Below are 21,601 nucleotides of genomic sequence, written 5' to 3'. Positions count from 1 at the left end.
TTTAGCTTCCTTAACAGCCTCTTTTCCAGAGACTAAGGGCACAATCCTATGCATGTTTCGACAGATAAAAAGACCTACAATTCCAGCGTTCTGGCTGGGGAGTGCTGGGAGTTATAGGACTTCTTTCTGCCGAAACAAGCATAGGATTGCACCCTTAGTTCTTTTGGCCTCTCCAGGGTAGGGATGGGGAAGAAATTTGTTTGGTAATTTCGAACCAGTACACAAACTGAAACTCACTTCTCCTTCGAAATCTGCACTTCTCCGAATTTTGCAATGGAATAAAAAAATGTATAGAAAAATGCATGTATTAGGGAAAACTGCACCCCAAAATGTGTATATTTGTGAAAATAACATTAAAATGCATTATATTAGGAAAATTGCTTGCAAAAATGAATGTGTACAATAGGCAAAATGGCAGACAAAAAATGTGTTTACTAGGAGAGATTCTCAGAGTTTGGGATGAGCCGAATTTAAGACTGAAAAAAATGAGAAACTGAAATTGACAGATTGCTCCATCCCTACTCATAGGCTTCTGACAAATATTTCAGTCAGTGCCCTGGGGTAAGGATTTGTGCTTAGCAGTTCATCAGCATCTCTTATATTTGGAGGCGGGGTGGGGGGCTGTGTACGAAGCACCTTGGATAGCTCCTTTAGAGTTCTGGCTGGTTCTGGCTGAAACCCGGAGTGGATTCACCACCTCACTGAAACCGGAGCCACCACTGGCCTACCCTCAGTGGAGGATGGCCATTGCAACTCTGTGTTAGTCACTGTCCTGGGCTTGCTTTTTTCTATCCAGTTAGTAGACATGCGTATTCCAGTGACTAATGCAGAAACTTGTGGGGTGGGGAGCTCCTCTGGAGGGTGAGGCTGCTCTTGCTCTCTCCTACTCTAAAAGCCAAACTTTGGGGGCAGAAGAGCGAAGCGTGCCTCCAATTTTAATTTGGGGAGGAAAAGTGTGCCTCAGCTATCAGAAGTTTGGGCAGTGCTGCCGTTGTAGGATATCTTAGGCCATTTGTTGACTGAGTGCCCAGACTAAACTGGGGATAAGTCCCTGTAGCGTTGGGTTTGCTGGGTGAGGCGGGGGGGGGGGAACAAAGGGGCCTCCCCATGCAAACTGGGCCAGGGAACGGAGCAAGCATGGGACTGCAATTGTTTTTGGCAGCCTGGCTGCCATCTCTGTGGGCCTGCTTAACATTTATTGGGTTTGGAAGGCATCCCAGAGAAAGTCGCCTCTGGCCATTCAGAGTTATACATTAACCAGCCAGCCCAGCCCCACACAGATCCCATCGCGCCCCCCCAGTCCTCCCACCCTTCCAGGCCCAGCTCTCCTCTCAACTCTTGCTTCTTTGTTGTAGACCTCCCTGGGCTGTTGGGGGAGTGAGTGGGAAGGCCTGCCCGTGCCAAATCCTACCCCCTTCCCCTTCCCTCCCGTCTCTGCATGCTCCTGGTCTTCAGCTGCGTGGTACGCCGAGCCAAAAACTGCCTCTAAACCCCTAATAGATTTAGAGCCTGAAACCAGCACTGCAGGATCAGACCAAAGGTCCATGCGGTCCAGCGTCCTGCTTCCAACAATCACCCGCATGCAACTGCCTTCCCTTGCCATTTGACCTCTAACTCCTGGTATTTGCAGGTACGCAGCCTTTGAATATGCAGGTTTCATTGAGCTGTCATTGTTCCTAGCCACTGATAAATGAATCGTCCTCCCTGAGTTTGTCTAGTCCAGGCTTCTCCCAACCCGGTGCCCTCCAAATGTGCTGGACTACAACTCCCACCATTCACAGCACGCGTGGGTCTAATCCCTTCTTAAAGCCATCCCCGCATCTTGGGCCAGCAAATTCCATACGCTAACTATATGTTGTGTGTGAAGAAGGCTGTCCTCTTGTCCACACCCTGAGTCCCAGTTTCATCGGATGACCCTGGATTCTAGTATGATGAGAGAGAGAGAGAGAGAGAGAGAGAGAGAGAGAAAATCTCTTCTCCACTGTGTCTTCCTCACTGATAAATTTGCAAGGAAGGCCAGGACATGACAGAGGTGCGTGCAGTTATGCGTGGTTTGTGGAGAAAGCGGACAGGGAGGCTTTTCCCCCCATTTCTCATAATAGTAGAAGCCAGTGGGGCCACCCAGCGAAGCTGTACGGTGGGAGGTTCATATAAAAGGAAGTCCTTCACACAGTGCAGAACCAAATTTACTACTGCAAGATGTAGTGATGCCCCCCAACTTGCATGGCTTTAGAATGGGATTAGACAATTCCATGGAGACCGAGGCAATCACAAACCACGCACAGTTTTATACACTTCTCATCATGGTGGCTATATATGGTCTCCAGTGCTGGAGGTAGTATGGTTCTGTACACCAGTTTCAGGGGAACATGAACCAGGGCAGGTGCTGTTGCGCTCATGTCCTGCTTCTCAGAGGCATTTGGTTGGTCACTCTGGGACCCAAATGCTGGACTAAATAGGCCTTTGGTCTGAGCCAGCAAGGTTTTCCTTTTGTTCTTAGAGGTCTTTCCAACCTCTTGCTCCCTGATCTTTTTGACTGGAGATGCTGGGGACTGAACCATGGGCATGCAAAGTGTGTGCTCTACCAGTGAGCTACAGCCCCTCCCTCAACTGAACACAGGGAACAGGGGTGGGGCGATCACCCTCTCCATATGCATTTCCAAGCTGGCAGAGCAAAAGCTGCAGAAATATCTCAAGAGCGTTAATTATTACAATGCCATTCCCATATTTTGTCACGATAGATGATTTTTAAGGATACCCCTCCATATTCTGAGAGAGAGCACCAGCCAGATGTTTAAGCAGCAGGACCAGTGAAGTCTTGATGATCTGCCTCTTTCCATCCTCTAAGCCCCCACCCCAAGCAAAACTGACCCACCCATAAAGGCAAACTAGGCCTGGGAGCCAAAATTCCAGGTGTGCCGTACTCGGCTGTACAAATATCTTGGAGGAAGACAGAACTGCTTGCCTGTGCTTTTGGAGGAGTTCAGCAGCCCGTGGGCTGGGGGATCTCCCCTGCATACCAGGGAACAGGAGCCCAGCCTTCTGATCTCTACTGGCTGCCCAAAGGGCAGACACAGCTGCAAAGGGGAGGAAGTGAATAGATGATGGGTGTTTCTTTAAAAAATAAAGGGCGGGGGAGAGAAGTATTGCACTCAACTGTTGATCATAGGCAGTGGAATCCTGTGCATGTTTACTCAGACGTCAGTCCCGCTGTGTTCAATGGGTCTTACTCCGAGTAAGCGTGTTTAGGCCTGCAGTCTTCATCTGCTGTTGTTATGTTTGTCAGTTTATCGGAGGGATTTTCATTTTCCTGGGCAGCCAAAATGCTGTGCCACCCTCCTTCCTCATAAGATAGTTGGTAGTATTTATTTATGTTTCTGTTAAATTTACATCCCATCTTTTCCTCCAAGGAGCCCAAGTCAGCGTACACGATCTTCTTCCTCTCCTTTTATCCTCACAACAACCCTGTGAGGTAGGTTAGGCTGAGAGTCAGTGACTGGCCCAAAGTCACCCAGTGACTTCATGGCCGAGTAGGGACCAGAACATGGGTCTCCCCACTCCAGTGCTCTAACCGCTACAGTGTACTGGCTGTCAGGTACAGCCTGTCTGTGCTGGGAGAGGGATCAAGGATATTGCTGCGGCCTTGGACAAGGAACATGAGGGTGTCCTTGACTGCTTCTTCAATATCCCTCTTGCCTCTGCTTCCTGGAAGGCTTGCAACCTCTTCAAGTTAAGAAACCTTCGACAGAAATAAAGGAGGAGTGTTTGGTGCAAGTTGTATGCACTAGTATGGCAGAGAAAGAAAAGCACAGCAATGGCCTCACTTTACAAGTGCAAGGCTCAGGACATGCCTGCTACAAATATGCTTTTACAGCTACCTTTTGCTGACACCCTGGCCTACCTTCTGGAAGTGGTGTTTCCTGGGCACAGGCGGCAGGGCTGGAGCCAAAGCAGAGCGGGGGGTGGGGGCTTCAGAGATATTCCAGGTGCCTCTCCCCCCACCCCAAATTTTCTTTAATTACAAAAAGCCTCTAGAACTTTTACTTGCGTGTGAAGATGTAAGGTAAAGCAGGCAGACAATTCTGTCCAATTGCTCACTAAGAAGTAAACGCGCTCCCGCGTCCTGATATTCTGGCCACTGAGCGCAGAGACGCCGGCCAGGCCTCGCCGAACAGAGCACAGAGGTAGAGCGCATGCCTTGCATCTGGGCTGGCATCAAGGGCACGCATGCCTGGGCACCTCCTGAGGACCCACACCCCAGCAGGGGCCCATGGACCAGACACACAGCTCCAGAGTTGCTCCTCCTCTTCACCATTGCAACCTCCTTGCTCACCTAACTCTGGCTATAGCCCAAACAAGAGTAGATGGCAGTTTCCTGGGGTCGCTTTTTAAATGTAATGAAACACATTTTCTGCATTTTTAATTTTTAGAAAACCAAAATGAATTATATTAATATTGAGTGCAGTTAAATAACATCAAGCCTTTTAGGGTCTTTCTGTTTATATTCTGTCTGTTCCACAATGATTCCCTAATCCAGAGGTGGGCAACTTGTGGCCCTCCAGATGTTTTGGCCTACAACTCCCATCAGCCCTAGCTAGCATAGCCAATGGTGAGGGATGTTGGGAGTTCTAGGCCAAACCATATAGAAGGCCACAAGTGCCCAAAAAAGCCTCCCCCAACCTGGTGGGCTGGGGGATGCCGGGAGTTGTGCAGCCACCTACCATTTTAATTACCCAGAATGCCCTCAACTTGGCATTTCTCCAGGGCATTGTGGGAAATGTAAATGGCTGGTGGCTCCCATACTCAGCAGCTGTCCAAGAATGCTGGATGTTGATGCCAACTGTGTCAATACTAACATGAAATCTTAGATATTGGTTTTCCAGGGCAGAATTCAGGTGTTTCCTGAACAATCTTCTACTGTGCCTGAGGTATGTTTGGGCAATCCTGGACAGTTAGCAATCTGAAGACCTGGATGGCCTGTCCCGCTTCCAGTTGAGATGTGATACTGGGCCCATTCCTATATGATGTCCCCAGGATCCTGCTCCTTCTGGATTAGCAAATTTCATGCCCCCACTGTGGCCGCTGGGAATTGGCTGTGGTCTAGCCGTCTGTCTGTCTGTCTGTCTACATGTATATACTGTCTTGTTTCCTCCAAGGAGCCCAAGGCGGCATACATGACCCTCCTCCTCCATGTCATCCTTATAACAACCCTTTGAGGTAGGTTAGGCTGAGAGTTAGTATCTGGCCCAGAGTCACCCCAAAGGACTAGAACAGCTGATGGTTGTGGTGTGTGGAACTCCACTTTTTGCAGTCTTCTCCTGCCCAAGTCGCTTGTCTCCAGGGCTGCGTGGGCACTCTGCACAAACTCGCAGGCCCAGGCAATCCCAATCCTGCAGTCACAAAAAGCAAAATCCTGCGCTTCCTGTGAATTATGCAAATGCCTGCAGTTTCTCATAGTTTGCATAATTTATTCTGGTTTTGCTCGTCAGGGCAGGGGTGGGGGCACCGAGGCTCCACCCACAATCACTGAACTTCTTGTTCTGCAGCCTCTTCTCGGGCTTCTGAGCTTTCAGCCAGCACCATCCACTCATGTTCAAGCAGCTCTTCACAACGATAAGGGCTAGAAACTTGCTTTTCATAGAATCATAGAATCATAGGGTTGGAAGGGGCCTACAAGATCATCGAGTCCAACCCCCTGCTCAATGCAGGAAGCCTGATTCCCAGGCGGTCTCCCATCCAAGTACTAAACAGGGCTGAACCTGCTTAGCTTACGAAATCAGACACATCCAGCCCTTCTTTTTTATCATTACAAAATGAAAGCTGGGATTCTCAGGGAGCTGCGTTCTGTACTCTGTGCTTTTCCCGTGCTCCTGCAAAACTGCGGCGTACACCCAGAGCCCCACCTGTATGGTTCATTTTGTGCCTTTCCTTGTGTCCCGTGCATCGCCTGGGAAATGCTGCCTTTCTTGGCTCACCTGTCTTCGCTGTGTCTTCCATCTTTTCTTTCAGGTCCTCCAGGCCCCCCAGGTGCTCCAGGGCAAGATGGCGCAAGGGGGTTCCCTGGAGAGAAGGGCCTCCCAGGACCTCCAGGGCCTCCAGGCCCACCAGCTCCAGTAGGGCCCAAGATATCACCGATCCCGGATCAGAGTAAGTCAGAGGTGCCCTAGCTGTTTAACTATGCGATCAATGTCTGTGAGATGGAACCTCCTTCACTGTCTTGCTTCATGAGGGGTTTGCTGCTCTGGGGCTGGATCAGTGGCTGAAAGAGGCTGAAAGTGAGACAAACAGCCCGAGGCTGAATTAGATCTTGTGGGGCTGCTTTCCAGAGGTGGGCGGGGACAGAGGCAAAGGGGCGGCCACCAAAATACAAAAAATATTTGCATTTGGTAGCTTGAAGCTCTTCCTGCCAGCAACTGAGCCTTAAGAGAGGCACTTCAACTTTTTAGAATGGGGGAAATACTGCAGAAACGCCGGGAAAGCACCAAATGATTGGTGCTTGAGGGAAAGGAGTGGGGCCAGGGGAAGGGGTGTGGCCAGCTGGGGAACCCGGGAGGGCCAGATTTGGCACCCATACCTGAGGTTCCCCACCCCTGGATGAGGTATTGCTCACAGGCTTTTATTTCAAGTCAGTGACATAGCAGTGGCACAGATCTGCAGAAGCGTGGGCAGGAAGCTTTTCAGAATGAACACACTGAGCATGGTTAAAATACCGGAGATTCCCTCCCCATGAGGACAAGGATTGTTGAGCCAGGATAGCAGCCCTGACTCCACAACCTCTGGAAGCGGCCTGATCATGACAAGAGCAGGCATTGAACAGCAAGAAGGGCAGATGGAAGAGGTCTTGGAGAAAGAGGTGGTTGAGATAGTGTCACAATTCTCCAACTGGGGTAATTGTTCTCTTAGCATCGCTCGGCTGCTCATCAAAGGAGTACAGATTAGTAGCAGCGGCATCCGTGCCGGCTCCGGCTTCTGGAGGACCCCTGGGCAAGACCACCTCAATGCTTGGATGGGGAATCAGTGCTTGTTCCCCAGGACTTTGGTACCTGTATACTACAGTGCATTTCTGGGCTCAAGGGATGAGCTCATTTCACGGCTGGTCTGGTTTCGCAAGGGCCAGAGCCCATGCCCTGATCTTTCCCTGCTCTTGTGTCTCAGGTGACCCTCTTCTGTCCAACACGTTTATTGAAACGGGTCTCACTGGACCAGCTGGACCCCCCGGGCTACCAGGACCAATTGGTAAGTGTCTTCTTTGGCCATATCCTGACCCTTCTTTGGAGAAAGGGGACAGTAAGGGTGCTTGCTCATTTGAGTGATTGGCATGTACGACCAGGAGGGAGTCAGCGAGTACAAAATTGTTCTCCGTCTCCCTCAAAATCCCGGAATTCTCAAGTTGTCCCATGAAACCGGTTGGCAGCCGACTCAAACGCGCAGTTCACCAGCTTGTGGAATGTATTGCTACAAGGCGAGAGCTGCAATGGCTTTGAAAAACCCTGAACAGTTAGACAAATTTGTGGAGGAAAAAGGTCCATCACAGCCTTCTCCAATTTGGTGCCCTCCAGTGGTTTTGGATTACAACTCCCAGCATTCGTGACCACTGGTGATGCTGGCTGGGGCTGATGGGAACTGAACTCCAAAACTTCTGGAGGGCACCAGGTTGGGGAAGGCCGATCTGTCAGCAGCTATGAGCCATCATAGCTCTCTCTTTATTTTGGCTTCCCCTTTCCCCCCCTCTCACATTGTCTCTTTCCCCACACTTCTTCGTTGGGCTGCTGGGTGTCAGGAGCACCCTTGCTGCCTTCTGAAATCCTCAAGTAGCCAGAATCAATGTGCAGACGATAGGGCTGTTTTCCAAGTCTTTATTTCCATTCAACCTAATGACACTACAGATGCTAATTGCTTGAGCCTAATGAGGGAAACTTAAGAGAGCTGCCTACCAGAGGTTTCTAGCCTTAGTGAATCAGTTGATCTCCGTTTAGAGGGCAGAGGTGGGAAACCTCTGAACTTAAGGGCTAGGAGGCGGAGGTCCACCCCTTTCCCGTGGGGCATCGGGGCGCAGCTGTTGACGTCGTGCCAAGTGGGCCGAGCACTAGGGATGTACGAAAGTCACTTACCTTTTCGCAGCTTGGCTTCGCGGTGGTGGGGAGGCGCTTTGCTTTCCCCCCCAAAGTTAAGGCGAAGCGGGGGAGGCTTCCCGCCACGCCCGGCCAAAATTCAGGCTGGGGAGAAGTGCCCCGTCTCCCCGGCCGCGAAACAAAAAGTAAAAAAAAAAAAAGACCCCGTTATAGGCTACGTGACGATTTACGTAGCCTATCACGGCTAGATTTCCAAAGTCAGCCGTGATAGGCTACGTAAATCGTCACGTAGCCTATCACAGGTGACTTTGAAAAAAAAAAAAAGCGTGTACGCAAATGGCGACGGCCCATGGGCGCCGCCATTTGCGTTCCTTATTTTGGCACGTCTAGTCTACGTAAAGATTTACGTAGACTACGGCGAAAATAAGGGAACACTATTTGCATTGCCCTTATTTTCGCCGTAGTCTACGTAAATCTTTACGTAGACTAGACGTGCCTAAATAAGGAACGCAAATGGCGGCGCCCATGGGCCGCCGCCATTTGCGTACACGCTTTTTTTTTTTTCAAAGTCACCCGTGATAGGCTACGCGACGATTTATGTAGCCTATCACGGCTGTCTTTGGAAATCTAGGTAAATCTACGTAAATCGTTACGTAGCCTATCATGGGTGTTTTTTTTTTTTTACTTTAGTGTTTTTTTTTTTGCAATGGCGGCGGCGGCAGCCGGTCGGGAGACCGGCCGCCGCCCCCGCCGTGACGAACCGCCGCTGAACCGCTGCCAGGACCCACCACCGGGAGGGACATTCGCCAAAGGTAAGTCCCGTCCCGGGGGGGGTGGCGGAGAATTTCATCGCCGATTTCGGGTGGCTGAATGCATTGGCGCTCGGCCCCCCGAAGATTCGGGGAGAAATTCTCCGCCATCCCTACCGAGCACCTCCTCTCATCGCTGTCCATCTCCTGCTTGTCCCTCCCCCTGCCTGCCAGGTTTGCTACCACCCTCAGGAATGTGAGCAGGGAGGGGCTCTCCCTCCGGCGGCGCCTCTGAACAGCGCACGCGTTACTCTCCCACGGTTTCTGTCTCTTCCTCAGAATCAGAACTGCTTTGGGGCTCTATGGGCTCCAATCCAACCATGACACTGGGAGAGGGACCCCCCTGGCCACAGATATGAACTGGTCGCTTGCAGAGTGCTTTTGAAATTAGGCTGATGGCCCCATCTGGGCCCAGGGTTGCAGGTCAGCCAACCCGGAACTAGATGGGTCTTTGGTCTGATCCAGCAAAGCAACTTTCTTATGTTCTTACTGCATGCTAGCCTACTCCTTCTCTGTACGGGTCTTGGAAGGAAATTTACATGACCCCTCACTAGATCCCAGCAGCCCAGTGAGGATCAAGACACTTGAGTGAGTGGCATGGGTTTCGAATTTGATCGCTTTATTTGTTTCATATTGTATTTTAATGTTGTTGTCGGTTGGTGAGCTGGCCAGAGAAGTTGTGTTATGGGTCAATTATAGAAAGTCAGTATGTAAGCAAATAAATCAATAGATGAGGGGGTGGTGTGTGTGGAAGCCATGCAAGAAGAGTGAGCTGTATTTCTCTCCGTTACTCACTTGATAAGTGGGCTTACACTGGCCTCTGGTGGCACCCGTGATAAGTGCACTTCCCTTCTAGGAAAAGTCTTGGCGGTCTGCAGGACTTGTAAGGGGTCAAGTGAGGGGTGTGTGGAACTCCTCTGAGACGTCTCAAAACTCTTTTTTGCTTTTCCTCAAATGTTCTTGGATGTTCCACTTGAGCTGGAAACAAAACAAAAAATCACCTTGAACTGTTCCTTTAGGTGAAGCCTAAAGCAAAGCATGTTTGTTTGTTTGGGTAATCAGCACATACAATGTGGAGAGAGTTAACAGCAAGAAAGGGCCTTCCTTCCTTCCTTCCTTCCTTCCTTCCTTCCTTCCATAAAATGGAAATCACTGCACTTAACTCTCACCTTTCTTTCCTGGAATCCAGGGTAGTGTGCGTGGGGATCCCTAGCACTCTTCCTTCCCTGCAAGAAATTCAACTCCTCTAATTGAAGTTCTCTTTGATTCTGTCAATCGTCCACAAATGTTTGGCCGAAGGAGGCACATTGAGTTCCATCTTGAACTGTCAGTGGTTGAGCACCTGCTTTGCACTCAGAAGGTCCCAGGTTCCGTGTCCTTGGCATCTCCAGTTCAGAGGAGCTCAGGTCATGGGGCTGGGAACCTTGGAGAATGGCTTGAGAGCTCATAGAGGTCCAGGCCCCAGGTTTTGGGGGCCCTTGGGCAAGATATCGCCCATGGGCCCCTTCCCTCAGTGAGTCTGCCCTCTCACCGCCATTGTCCCCAGCTGCTCTTGCTCCTCTTCCTCTTTCTCGTCATGGCTACCACCTGCTTGCTTGACAGGCAGATTGCCGGGGAGCAAGTAGGCCGTGGCATCTCCTGCTCCTTCTTCTCACCTCCACCATTGTCAGGGCCAGAGCGAGAGGCCGGTGGACAAGCAGGTCGCAAGGGGGAAGAGGCGGAACAACTCCAGGGGGCTCTTGTCGGCGGGCCCCTGCTGCGGTGAGGGCCCTTGACAGGTTCCCAACCATGCCCACCCTTGACACCGGCTCTGTCCATATGAATCAAACTGTGACAAGCAATGTGTAGCAAGTGAAAACAGAAAACTGTGAAACAGAGTTGGGAAGTGGGTGGGTTGTGGGGTGGGAGGAAAATTGAAAATTTTTGTTGAATGTGTTGTAAATACCTGAAACATCTAAAATTAGTTTTTAATAACATCTCAGGGATGCTTCACCTGGGTCGCCAATAGCTCTTCTGACCCTATCCCACCTTGTTCCCCAATTCTCCTCCTTTGCTCCCCCCCCCCCGGGCCCTCAAGAGTGAAGGCAGCAGCAGACCCAGCAGGAAGCCCAGAGTGGCTGTAGGAATGCCCATTTGGCTGCCAGAAGACTCTATGGCTAAGGGTTTCCTTGGGAAGAGGGATCCAGCTGCAAGCACTGGCCCAGCTGAGGACCAAGAAGAGGAGGGGTTGGCAATGAGTCTGTCTCCGGACCTCTGCTGGGTTAACAGCTCCTAAATGATAGTGACACGCATGTCAGGTGGGCCTCCCTGTGGGAGGGCATTCCAAAGGCAAGGAGCCACCCATGGCTGGGAACCTGCTTTTTTTTTTTTTAACAAAATGAGAGCACAAAGAACACCAACGCCTGAAAGAGCAACCTCTGTTTCTGTGCCTCTTCTGTGCCACCCCAGGATTGCAGAATGCATATGGGAATCACAGCTTGTTTGAGGTACAGGTGGCCTGGACTCTGTGCCACTTCCAGATTTTGGGGGGTCCTTGAGCAAGATGTTCTCAGCCCCCCCCCCACTTCCTGAATACACCCACTGCCCATCCATTCGCCTCTCCTTCTGGGCCCAATCAGCACAGCTATTTCTCCTTTACTCCTCTCACTGCTCACTCGCTCGGAGATGGCAGGATGGCTGGCAATATGTGGAGGCTGCAGCTTCCATGCAGCCATTATCGGGAAACCTAAGGTGCCACTGTCTCGCTTCTAAAAGCAGGTCTCCGGCCAAAATAGTTGCTGGCCAGGATTCTAAAACATCTTTCTCCTTCCAGGTCCCCCGGGGCCAGCTGGAATGCCTGGTCCGCCAGGACAGGATGTAAGTATGCCCCATCTCTGGAGAGGAGGTGATATTTCTGAGGGAGGTGTGTGTGTGTGTGGGGGGCGGGGTGAGTAGGGATGGGTGAGAAATTTGTTGGGGTCGCATTTTAATGCAAATGCAGCAAATTCACCCTTCCCGAACCTGCACATCAACTGGAAAGCAGAGATACAGTGATGTGTATCTCTTTCCCGAATTTTGTGATGCGTTTTGCGAATTAAAACATGCAAACAAAAATGTGCGTAGTAGAGAGAAGTGCACACAAAAATGCACATATACTAGGAAAATGTGCAGACAACTCTGTCTGGTTGGTGGGAAACATTTAGCCGGGTAGGTGAGATATGGGACTGGGGAGCTCCATGACACACAGCTTGGGGTCATAGAATTATAGAATAGCAGGATTGGAAGGGGCCTACAAGGCCATTGAGTCCAACCCCCGGCTCATTGCAGGAATCCAAGTCAGGGTGCAGGAGACAGATAGGGAGCCCTGGTCTGGAGGGTGCAGGGCTCAATGGTAGAACGCAAGCTTTGCTTTCAGAAGTACCCTGGTTCGGTTCCTGGCACTACCACTTAAGTTGAGAGGAACAAGTCGGAGGTGATGGGTAGGACTGCCTGAGAGTTGCTGCCAGTCTGCGTAGAGAATAAACCAGGGATGTAGATCCTCAAGCCTGGGGGCCAAATCCAGCCCTCCAGGTGTCCCAATATGCTCCTCTGGGGTTCCCCAGAGCCCCCCCCCACTTTCCCCCGACCACCAATCATTGGATGGTTTCCTGGCTTTTGTGCAGTTCTTTTCCCATTTGAAAATGCCTCTCCTAAGGCTCAATTACTGGCAGTAAGCACCTTAAGCTAAAATACGGTGGAGGGTTTTCTGGGGTGGGGTGGGGGTATTTTGGCCCTGCCCCTTTTGCCTTTGTCCCCACCCACCACCAGAAGGCAGTCCCCAAAGTTTTCTCCAAAATGGAACTTGGCCCTCAGGCTGAAAGAGGTTCTGCAGCCCTGCATTAAACCAGAGGCTGGCTTGTTTGTTTCTTTGCTTGTCTGTCTGTCTGTCTGTCTGTCTTGTTTTATCTATCTTATCAATCAGTCATATTAGATACATGACTCTTTAGTCCGAAAGGGACTCCCAGAGCAGTTGCAACAGCAATAAAAACAAATTCAACAACAGCATGTAAAACACAACAACTGAGATTAAAAATAACTGATCAGTGGTCTTCATAACAATCTAAAAAGCCTGCGAAAATAGAATAACACAACTGATGGGGCATCATGCTGGGTGCCAAGTGTGGCACCCCGAGGAAAGAGCTCCAGAGCAGGGGTTGTTGTTGTTGTTCAGTCGTTCAGTCGTGTCCGACTCTTCATGACCCCATGGACCATAGCACGCCAGGCCTTCCTGTCCTGCGCACTCTCCCGGAGCGTGCTCAAGTTCATATTCATTGCATCGGTGATGCTATCTAGCCATCTCATCCTCTGCCGTCCCCTTCTCCTTTGGCCTTCAGTCTTTCCCAGCATCAGGGTCTTTTCCAGAGAGTTTTCTCTTCGCATTAGGTGGCCAAAATATTGGAGCTTCAGTATCTGTCCTTCCAATGAGCACTCAGGGTTGATTTCCTTTAGGATTGACCGATTGGACCTCCTTGCAGTCCAGGGGACTTTAAGAGTCTTCTCCAGCACCACAGTTCGAAAGCATCAATTCTTCGGCGCTCAGCCTTCCTTATAGTCCAGCTCTCACAGCCATACATTACTACTGGGAAAACCATAGCTTTGATTAGACGGACCTTTGTTGGCAAGGTGATGTCTCTGCTTCTTACTATGCTGTCTAGGTTTGCCATAGCTTTCCTCCCAAGGAGCAAGCGTCTTTTAATGTCATGGCTACAGTCACCGTCTGCGGTGATCTTGGAGCCCAAGAAAGTAAAATCTGTCACTGCTTCCATTTCTTCCCCTTCTATATGCCAGGAAGTGATGGGGCCAGATGCCATGATCTTCGTTTTTTTAATGTTGAGTTTCAAACCAGCTTTTGCACTCTCCTCTTTCACCCTCAACAAGAGGCTCTTGAGATCCTCTTCGCTTTCTGCCATTAGGGTGGTATCGTCTGCATATCGGAGGTTGTTGATAATTCTCCCGGCAATCTTAATTCCGACCTGTGATTCATCCAACCCGGCGTTTCTCATGGTGTACTCTGCATATAAGTTAAATAAGCAGGGTGACAATATGCAGCCTTGTCGTACTCCTTTCCCAATTTTGAACCACTCGGTTGTTCCATGTCTGGTTCTGACTGTTGCTTCTTGACCCTCGTACAGGGTTCTCAGGAGACAGGTAAGGTGGTCTGGTACTCCCATCACTTTAAGAATTTGCCATAGTTTGTTGTGATCCACACAATCAAAGGCTTTAGCGTAGTCAATGAAGCAGAAATAGACGTTTTTCTGGAATTCTCTTGCTTTCTCCATGATGCAGCGAATGTTGGCGATTTGATCTCTAGTTCCTCTGCCTCTTTGAAACCCAGCTTGTACTTCCGGTAGTTCTCGGTTCGCATACTGCTGAAGCCTAGCTTGTAGGATTTTGAGCATCACCTTGCTGGCATGTGAAATGAGCGCAATTGTGCGGTAGTTTGAACACTCCTTGGCGTTTCCCTTCTTTGGAATTGGAATGTAAACTGACCTTTTCCAGTCTTGCGGCCATTGTTGAGTGTTCCAAATTTGTTGGCATATTGAATGCAGCACTTTAACAGCATCATCTTTTAGGATTTTAAATAGCTCAGCTGGAATACTGTCATCTCCGCTAGCTTTGTTGTTACTAATGCTTCCTAAGACCCACTTGACTTCACTCTCGAGGATGTTCGGCTCAAGTTCAGTGACCGCACTATCATGGCTATCAAGGACATTACTATCATGGCTATCAAGGACATTAAGATCTTTCCTGTATAGTTTTTCTGTGTATTCTTTCCACCTCTTCTTAATCTCATCTGCTTCTGTGAGGTCCCTGCCTTCTTTGTCCTTTATCATGCCCGTCTTTGCACAAAACGTTCCCTTGAGATCTCCAGTTTTCTTGAAGAGATCTCTAGTCTTTCCCATTCTGTTGTTTTCCTCGATTTCCTTGCATTGTTCATTTAAGAAGGCCTTCTTGTCTCTCCTTGCTGTTCTTTGGAACTCTGCATTCAGTTGGATATATCTTCCCCTTTCTCCCTTGCTTTTTGCTTCCCTTCTTTCCTCAGCTACTTGTAAAGCCTCATCAGACAGCCACTTGGCTTTCTTGAATTTCTTTTTCTTTGGGATGGATTTCGTTGCTGCCTCCTGAACAATGTTACGGACAGCCGTCCATAGTTCCTCAGGCACTCTGTCTATCAGGTCTAATCCCTGAAATCTATTCCTCACCTCTACTGTATATTCATAAGGGATATGATTTAGGTCATACCTGAATGGTTTAGTGGTTTTCCCTACGTTCTTCAGCTCCAGGTCTTGTTTTTACTGACTGTATGGAGCTTCTCCATCTTAGGCTGCAAAGGACATAATCAATCTGATTTCGATATTGACCATCTGGTGATGTCCATGTGTAGAGTCGCCTCTTGTGCTGTTGGAAAAGAGTGTTTGCTATGATCAGCGTGTTCTCTTGGCAAAACTCTATTAGCTTTTGTCCTGCTTCATTTTGTACACCAAGGCCATGCCTGCTTGTTATCCCGGTGATTTCTTGACTTCCTACTTTAGCATTCCAGTCCCCTATGATGAAGAGGACATCTTTTTTTGGTGTTAGTTCTAGAAGGTGTTGTAGGTCTTCATAGAACCCATCAACCTCAGCTTCTTCGGCATCAGTGGTTGGGGCATAGACTTGTATTACTGTGATGTTGAATGGTTTGCCTTGGATTCGTACTGAGATCATTCTATCGTTTTTGAGATTGTACCCCAGTACTGCTTTTCCCACCCTTTTGTTGACTATGAGTGCTACTCCATTTCTTCTAAGGGATTCTTGGCCACAATAGTAGATATGATGGTCACCTGAATTAAATTCGCCCATGCCTGTCCATTTTAGTTCACTGATTCCCAAGATGTCGATGTTCAATCTTGCCATCTCATGTTTGACCACCTCCAGCTTACCTTGATTCATTGATCTGACATTCCAGGTTCCTAAACAATATTGTTTTTTACAGCATCGGATTTTCTTTTCACCACCAGACACATCCACAGCTGAGTGTCCTTTCGGCTTTGGCCCAGCCGCTTCACTCTTTCTGGCGCTACTTGGAAATACCCTCTGCTCTTCCCCAGTAGTATATTGGACACCTTCCGCCCTGAGGGGCTCATCTTCCGGCGTCATCTCTTTTAGCCTTGTGATACGTTCCATGGGGTTTTCTTGGCAAGAATACTGGTATGGGTTGCCATTTCCTTCTCCAGTGGACCACATTTTGTCAGAACTCTCCACCATGACCCGTCCATCTTGGGTGGCCCTGCACAGCATAGCTTATGGCTTCACTGAGTTACGCAAGCCCCTTCGCCACAACAAGGCAGTGATCCATGAAGGGGAGAGCAGGGGTGCCACCCCCTAAAGGGCCCTGCCCCTCATTGTCACTTAGCTTTTTTCTGAAGGGCACCTGGAGAAAGGCCACTGAAGATAACCTTTTATGGTTGGGGAGGTTCATGCACAAGGAGGCAGTCCTTTGCACACCAAGACCCTGAGCCACTTAGGGCTTCAAAGGTTAAAAACCAGTACCTTGAATGGTACTCAAATGGACGGGGTAATAGTTTTGGAATTTTTGAGATACGTTCCACTCGCCTGGCTCAAGCACGTAATCTCGCTGCTCCATTTTGAGGCAGCTGAAGTGCTTGAGCAGTCTTCAGGGGCAACCCCATGGACAATCCAGTGCAGTAATCCCAAACAGGATTGCTACCAGAGTCTGGATACCTATGGCCAGGATTTTACCTCAGTATAAAGTGGCTGCATAAGTTGACATTGGAGACTACAGCCTTGAGCAACTGAGGTGAGCATCTCTTTAGGTGGGGGTGGGGAGGGTTGCCACAGGGGCAAAAATCCCAAGGGGGAGAAGAGCAACAGGCTGGTGAAAATAAAGAAGTTCTCAGCTCTCCTGCCAAATGGAAGAGGGTGTGGAGTGGGGACAGAACGGGCTTGCTGATGAGCTTGTGGTTTCTTTCAGGGAAGCCCTGGAATGCCAGGTACTGATGGGGCAGCTGGTACCACTGGGGAAAAAGGAGAGCGAGTGAGTATCCACCCCCACCCCTCGACCTGGCTGCATGGGGTCCTTGGGGGACCCAGTATCTGGACGAAGCTTGGATGGGCAGTCCTGGGATCACCGAAATGTAGAGGAGTTGCTCCCACCCATCTTTGGTCCTGACATCCAGATGAAAAGAATGGTTATGATAGGGCTGGAAACAGACAGTCCTTATTCGGAGAGTTGAAGGCAGGGCCAGTGTCGGCCCCCACCACCTCTGGGCAGCTGCCCAGGCCCCAGGGCCCCTGAGGGGCCATCACTTGGGCCCCTTGGAAAAAATATCCTGCCTAGCATTCCAAGCAGCACTGGGAGGGGGCGTGGCTGGGTTTAGCCATCATTTTGGCTTCCAGCAATGCTCCATGGCATGGCTGGAGATCCAAATGGCAGCCCCGAGTGGGGACACACCATTTAAATTCCCCACCATGCCCTGTAGTACTGCTGCATCGGGTGCCTCGTGGGAAATGAACGTGGTGTCTAAACCCAGCCACCCAGCGCTGCCCAGAGCACTCCTGGAGCGCTGCTGCTGCTGCTGCTGCTGCTGCCGCTGCTGCCGCTGCCCAGTGCTGCCACCAGGTAAGCCAGTCAGGGACTACCAGCAGAAGAGCAGGCCTGCCGGGGGCGCAGGGCTCCCACGAACACGAAGCTGGCCTGGTGGAGGGTGGTCTGGAAGAGGTGCATGCGCTCAGCCTGCTTTTGCCTCTGGAAAACTGAGCTTGCGGGTTCTTTTGAATTGTTTCAAACCCATCCAAAACAGAGAGAGAGAGAGAGAGAGAGAAAGATAGATCCCCTCTCTTTTATTTTACAAGGGCTTTTCCACCCAAGGTGCCTGAAGGTGCTTCTTAATAGCCAGAAGCAGCCAGGCAATGTTAGCAAGACAACCCTGCCATATCCATGGGGGTATTGAACCTCAGGCCTCTGGGCCAAATCTGGCCTGCCTGAGGACCCAATCCGGCCCTCCGGGATTCTCCAGCTGGCCCTGCTCCCTTTCCCCCAGCCACCAACCGTCTGGTGGTTTCCTGGCTTTTGCACAATTTCCCCCCCCCCCATTCTGAAAGGTTGAAATGCCCCTCCTAAGGCTCAGTTACTGGCAGGAAGACCTTTAAGCTAAAGTATGCTGGTATATTGGGTATTTTGGTCCCCCTGACTTGCCTTTGGTCTTGCTCTTGGGCTTAAAGAGGTTCGACACCCCTGCCTTATAGCTTCACAACTCTCTGGTGCTGCAGGAGTTAGATTCCAGTGCACCTCTCCCTCCCACCCGCTTAAGACTGCCAGATGAAATGGCCTGGCTTCCTCTTAAGCCTTTTTAACATCAATGTGCAAAGCAATTAACACTCCTGCCAATGTCTGTACATCAAGCTGCTCTTAAAGCATAGCTACAGTGGCCAGATGTAAGTTGGTAACCCAAACCCACCACACAATCCAGGACAGGAGCCACAATTGCTCAGAACTCCTAATGCCCTGGGGTGGGACAAGATGCGCCTGTAGAATTTCTTCCTGAACCAGAACTGTTTAAAGAGCAGATACCTCCCACCAGGCTGAGCTCAAACACTAGAATAGGCTGTCATGTCCAAGTGCATAGCCAGAGAACCTGGGACCGATTCTGGCCTGCTCACTCCACTAGACCATGCTGCCAAGCTAGGGCAGAAAAGGCTTTGGGAAGGTGCCTGGAGGCCAGGGAGCAAACAAGCACACAGCAGAGTTCTCACCTTTGCTTTTCACTTCTTAATCTCTTCTTTAGGGGCCGCAGGGTTATCCTGGCCGCAGAGGTCTGGATGGAGAGCGGGTAAGTGTGTGGGGTGGAGAGGAGGAGACATATCCTGCCACGGTAGGCAAAAGGCTTCTTGGCATCTAGTGGCGAACCCCTGCTGCTAATTAACACCCTTCTCGGGGGAATATTCTCTTGGACTTTTTGTGAAATCTCATTTTCAATGGAGCGTGCACAGGAGAAGTTCCTGGGGGGACTGTTGCCTGCGGGACACCATCTACCTGTCCCCTGCCTCAGATGGCACCCTAAATTTGCTGCTCGGGGGCCCAATGTTTTTTGTTCCCCCCGGATAGTTGGATAGTTCTGTTGCTCCAGAACCCATCCTGCCCTCTTGTATGCTGAGCAGCGTAACAGTGGCACTGCCTTCCCCAGCATGGCGCTCTCCAGATGTGCTGGACAGCAACTCCTGTCTTTCCCAAACAGCCAGTAGCCTGGTGCCTTCCAACACAGCTGGAGGGCACCAGGTTTCGGGAAGCTTCAGTAGCCCATGAAATGACCAAGCATCGACCAAGATGCTATTTTCTCATCGTCACTGCTCACTTTCTTTACCTCCACCCTTTTCACAACGGTATCCATGGGCAGCTGATAGAGATCAGAGGAGTCTCGGATTGAGCCTCCTTTAATGCAGGGGAACCCGCCCCCCCCCCCCAGTTAGCTGATGACCCACTTAGCTGCCTCTATGACCTTCTCCAAAAGCACAGAGCTGGGGGAGTAGCACCCTGGGCAGCTGCCTAGTTTGCCCTTGATGGTTGGGCTGGCCCTGGCCTTGCCTTGCCTCTGCTTTGCCTCTGCCTTTTCTGCTGCTCACTATAAGGTGTGAAGCCTGCGGTTCCATTTCTCCTTTTCTAATGCCATCTCTTATTCGGTTTCAGGGTGATCCAGGCCCCAAAGGTGAACCAGGCGAGAAGGGCACGTGGGTAAGCTCTGGGCCATAGCGCCCTCCATTTCTCTCCTCCCCCTCCTGGCTACAACCCTTAGCTGTTCTCAGCTCCTGCCAAGGGACACTCAGTCTCTCATACCAGCTGGCTCTGCAAAACCTCCCAGAACCGATTATGTCCCAGGCCAGAGGGCACTTCTCCTGCTCAGACACTAGCCTGGCTGGCTCTAGAGGGGGTGCCACAAAAAAGGGTTGGGGGTAAATAGGCCACTACCCCTTCCCAGCGGTGTTCCAGGGGGTTAGCATCCATATCAGTCCATCGAGCAAAGGGCTGGATGCACCCAATCTTGTCTGATCTTGGAAGCTAAGCAGAGTCAGCCCCGATTAGTACTTGGATGGGAGACTGCTTGGGAACCAGGCTTCCTGCATTGAGCAGGGGTTGGACTCGATGGTCTTGTAGGCCCCTTCCAACCCTATGATTCTACGATTTTGCAGGGGAAATAGCAGTGTGTCCCGTGGCACTTTAAACACTGAGCTTCTCTACACAGGGCTTTTATCCTGCTATTGAGATTGGTTACTCATGGAAGTTTGAGGGTCCTTTACATGATGTTGTCAACCTCCAGGGCGTCTCCCGCACTAAAGGACGATTATCCCATTTTTTAAAAGATCAGAGACAATGAGCTATCAAATTACCGCACGTTGAGTTCCCTTGTGAAAAGAGGAAATCCCGCAATAAGAGCAGCTAGACAACTAAGCTATCTAGTGGCTGTATGACAAAACATATAGAACAGATAAGGGGGGAAAGTTGGGGGCGGGGAAGGAAAGCATGTGTAAAAGGAGCCCATTGTGATCCTGCATTTAAAATGGAAGCAGAAAGCCCTGGTAAAGTTGCAGGATTTTAGGCTGGTGTAGAAATGCTCACTAACAACTTTGTTCTGGCTGAAATACCTGTGGAACAGAACCCACTGCATCAGACACTCGATTGATCAGAGCTGTGAATACTCTGCACACCCAATGATTTTTTCACCAATGTAATCCAAACATTGTGCTAAGAGAAGCCGAATTTAATGACCTATATCAGGAGTGCTGAACCTTAGGCCCACGGGCCAAATCCTGCCCTCCAGGGTTCTTCAGATGGCCATACTCTGTTCCGCTGGCCGCACTCCCCACACCGCTGACAGTTTGCTGTTTTCCCAGCTTTTGCACTATTTTTTCCTCATTCTAGGAAGTTGAAATGCCTCTCATGAGGCTGAGTTACTGACAGGAAGAGCTTTAAGCTAAAATATGTGGCTACTTTGAATATTTTGGCCCTGCCCCTTTTGCCTTTGACCCCTCCCATCACTGGAATGCAGCTCCAAAACTGAATTTCTCCCATGGGCTGAAAGAGTTCAACGCCCCTCACCTGTATGGTTTATGCTAATTAAAGGCACAATCCTATGCATGTTTAGACAGAAAAAAGTCCTTCAGCTCCCTGGGAATGCTGGGAGTGGTAGGACTCTCTTCTGTCTAAACATGCATAGGATTGCATCCTAAGTCCCTTTGCATAGACTTTTGCACCTTTCATTCCCCTTTTGCAATCTGCAGAGAAGGCAAGGAACAATGCAAGGTGTTGACAATGTTTCTTCCTCCCTGCATCTGAGACTCACCAGGCATTGTGCATATTTCAAGCCTATTTTCACAGCCATAAGGACTAGAAACTTTGTATTTTAAAAATCAAAGCTGAGTTGTTTGAGGGATACTAAATTCCATGTTTCGCACAGTACAATGGAAAAAACTGAGCATAGCCCTCTTGTTGCTGGCAGGTCCGAGCCCTGGGTTGAAAAGTGTTTATACTGTTTAAATTGAATTCATCTGTACATTGCCCTGAGATCTTAATGATATAGGGCAGGATACAAATGTTTTAAATAAATAAATAGAAGTGGGGAGCCATCTTCCATAAACAGGCACAGACAAGGGTGCTCGTGCCTGATCCTAGCCAGGTTTGCCAACTTTTCAGCCAGCCGCTGTACCGAT

General features: G+C 50.0%; 1 protein-coding gene across 3 annotated transcripts in view; it reads left to right on the top strand.

Annotated features, from left to right (window-relative positions):
* The window catches only part of EMID1 (EMI domain containing 1), a 115,199-nt gene that overhangs the window by 72,581 nt on the left and 21,017 nt on the right, over window positions 1-21,601 (top strand). For all 3 annotated transcript variants that reach the window (XM_084819425.1, XM_084819423.1, XM_084819424.1), the window contains 6 exons: window positions 6,010-6,147; window positions 7,156-7,236; window positions 11,694-11,737; window positions 16,872-16,934; window positions 18,685-18,729; window positions 19,584-19,628. In XM_084819425.1, coding sequence (XP_084675551.1) covers window positions 6,010-6,147; window positions 7,156-7,236; window positions 11,694-11,737; window positions 16,872-16,934; window positions 18,685-18,729; window positions 19,584-19,628 — 416 coding nt within the window. The remainder of the gene's footprint in view (window positions 1-6,009; window positions 6,148-7,155; window positions 7,237-11,693; window positions 11,738-16,871; window positions 16,935-18,684; window positions 18,730-19,583; window positions 19,629-21,601) is intronic.

Source organism: Heloderma suspectum, chromosome 13 (assembly GCF_057233095.1).
Source record: "Heloderma suspectum isolate Gila_16-S chromosome 13, 16-S_ref, whole genome shotgun sequence".
Classification (NCBI taxonomy): Eukaryota; Metazoa; Chordata; class Lepidosauria; order Squamata; family Helodermatidae; genus Heloderma; species Heloderma suspectum.
This window is presented reverse-complemented; position numbering and strand designations above follow the sequence as displayed.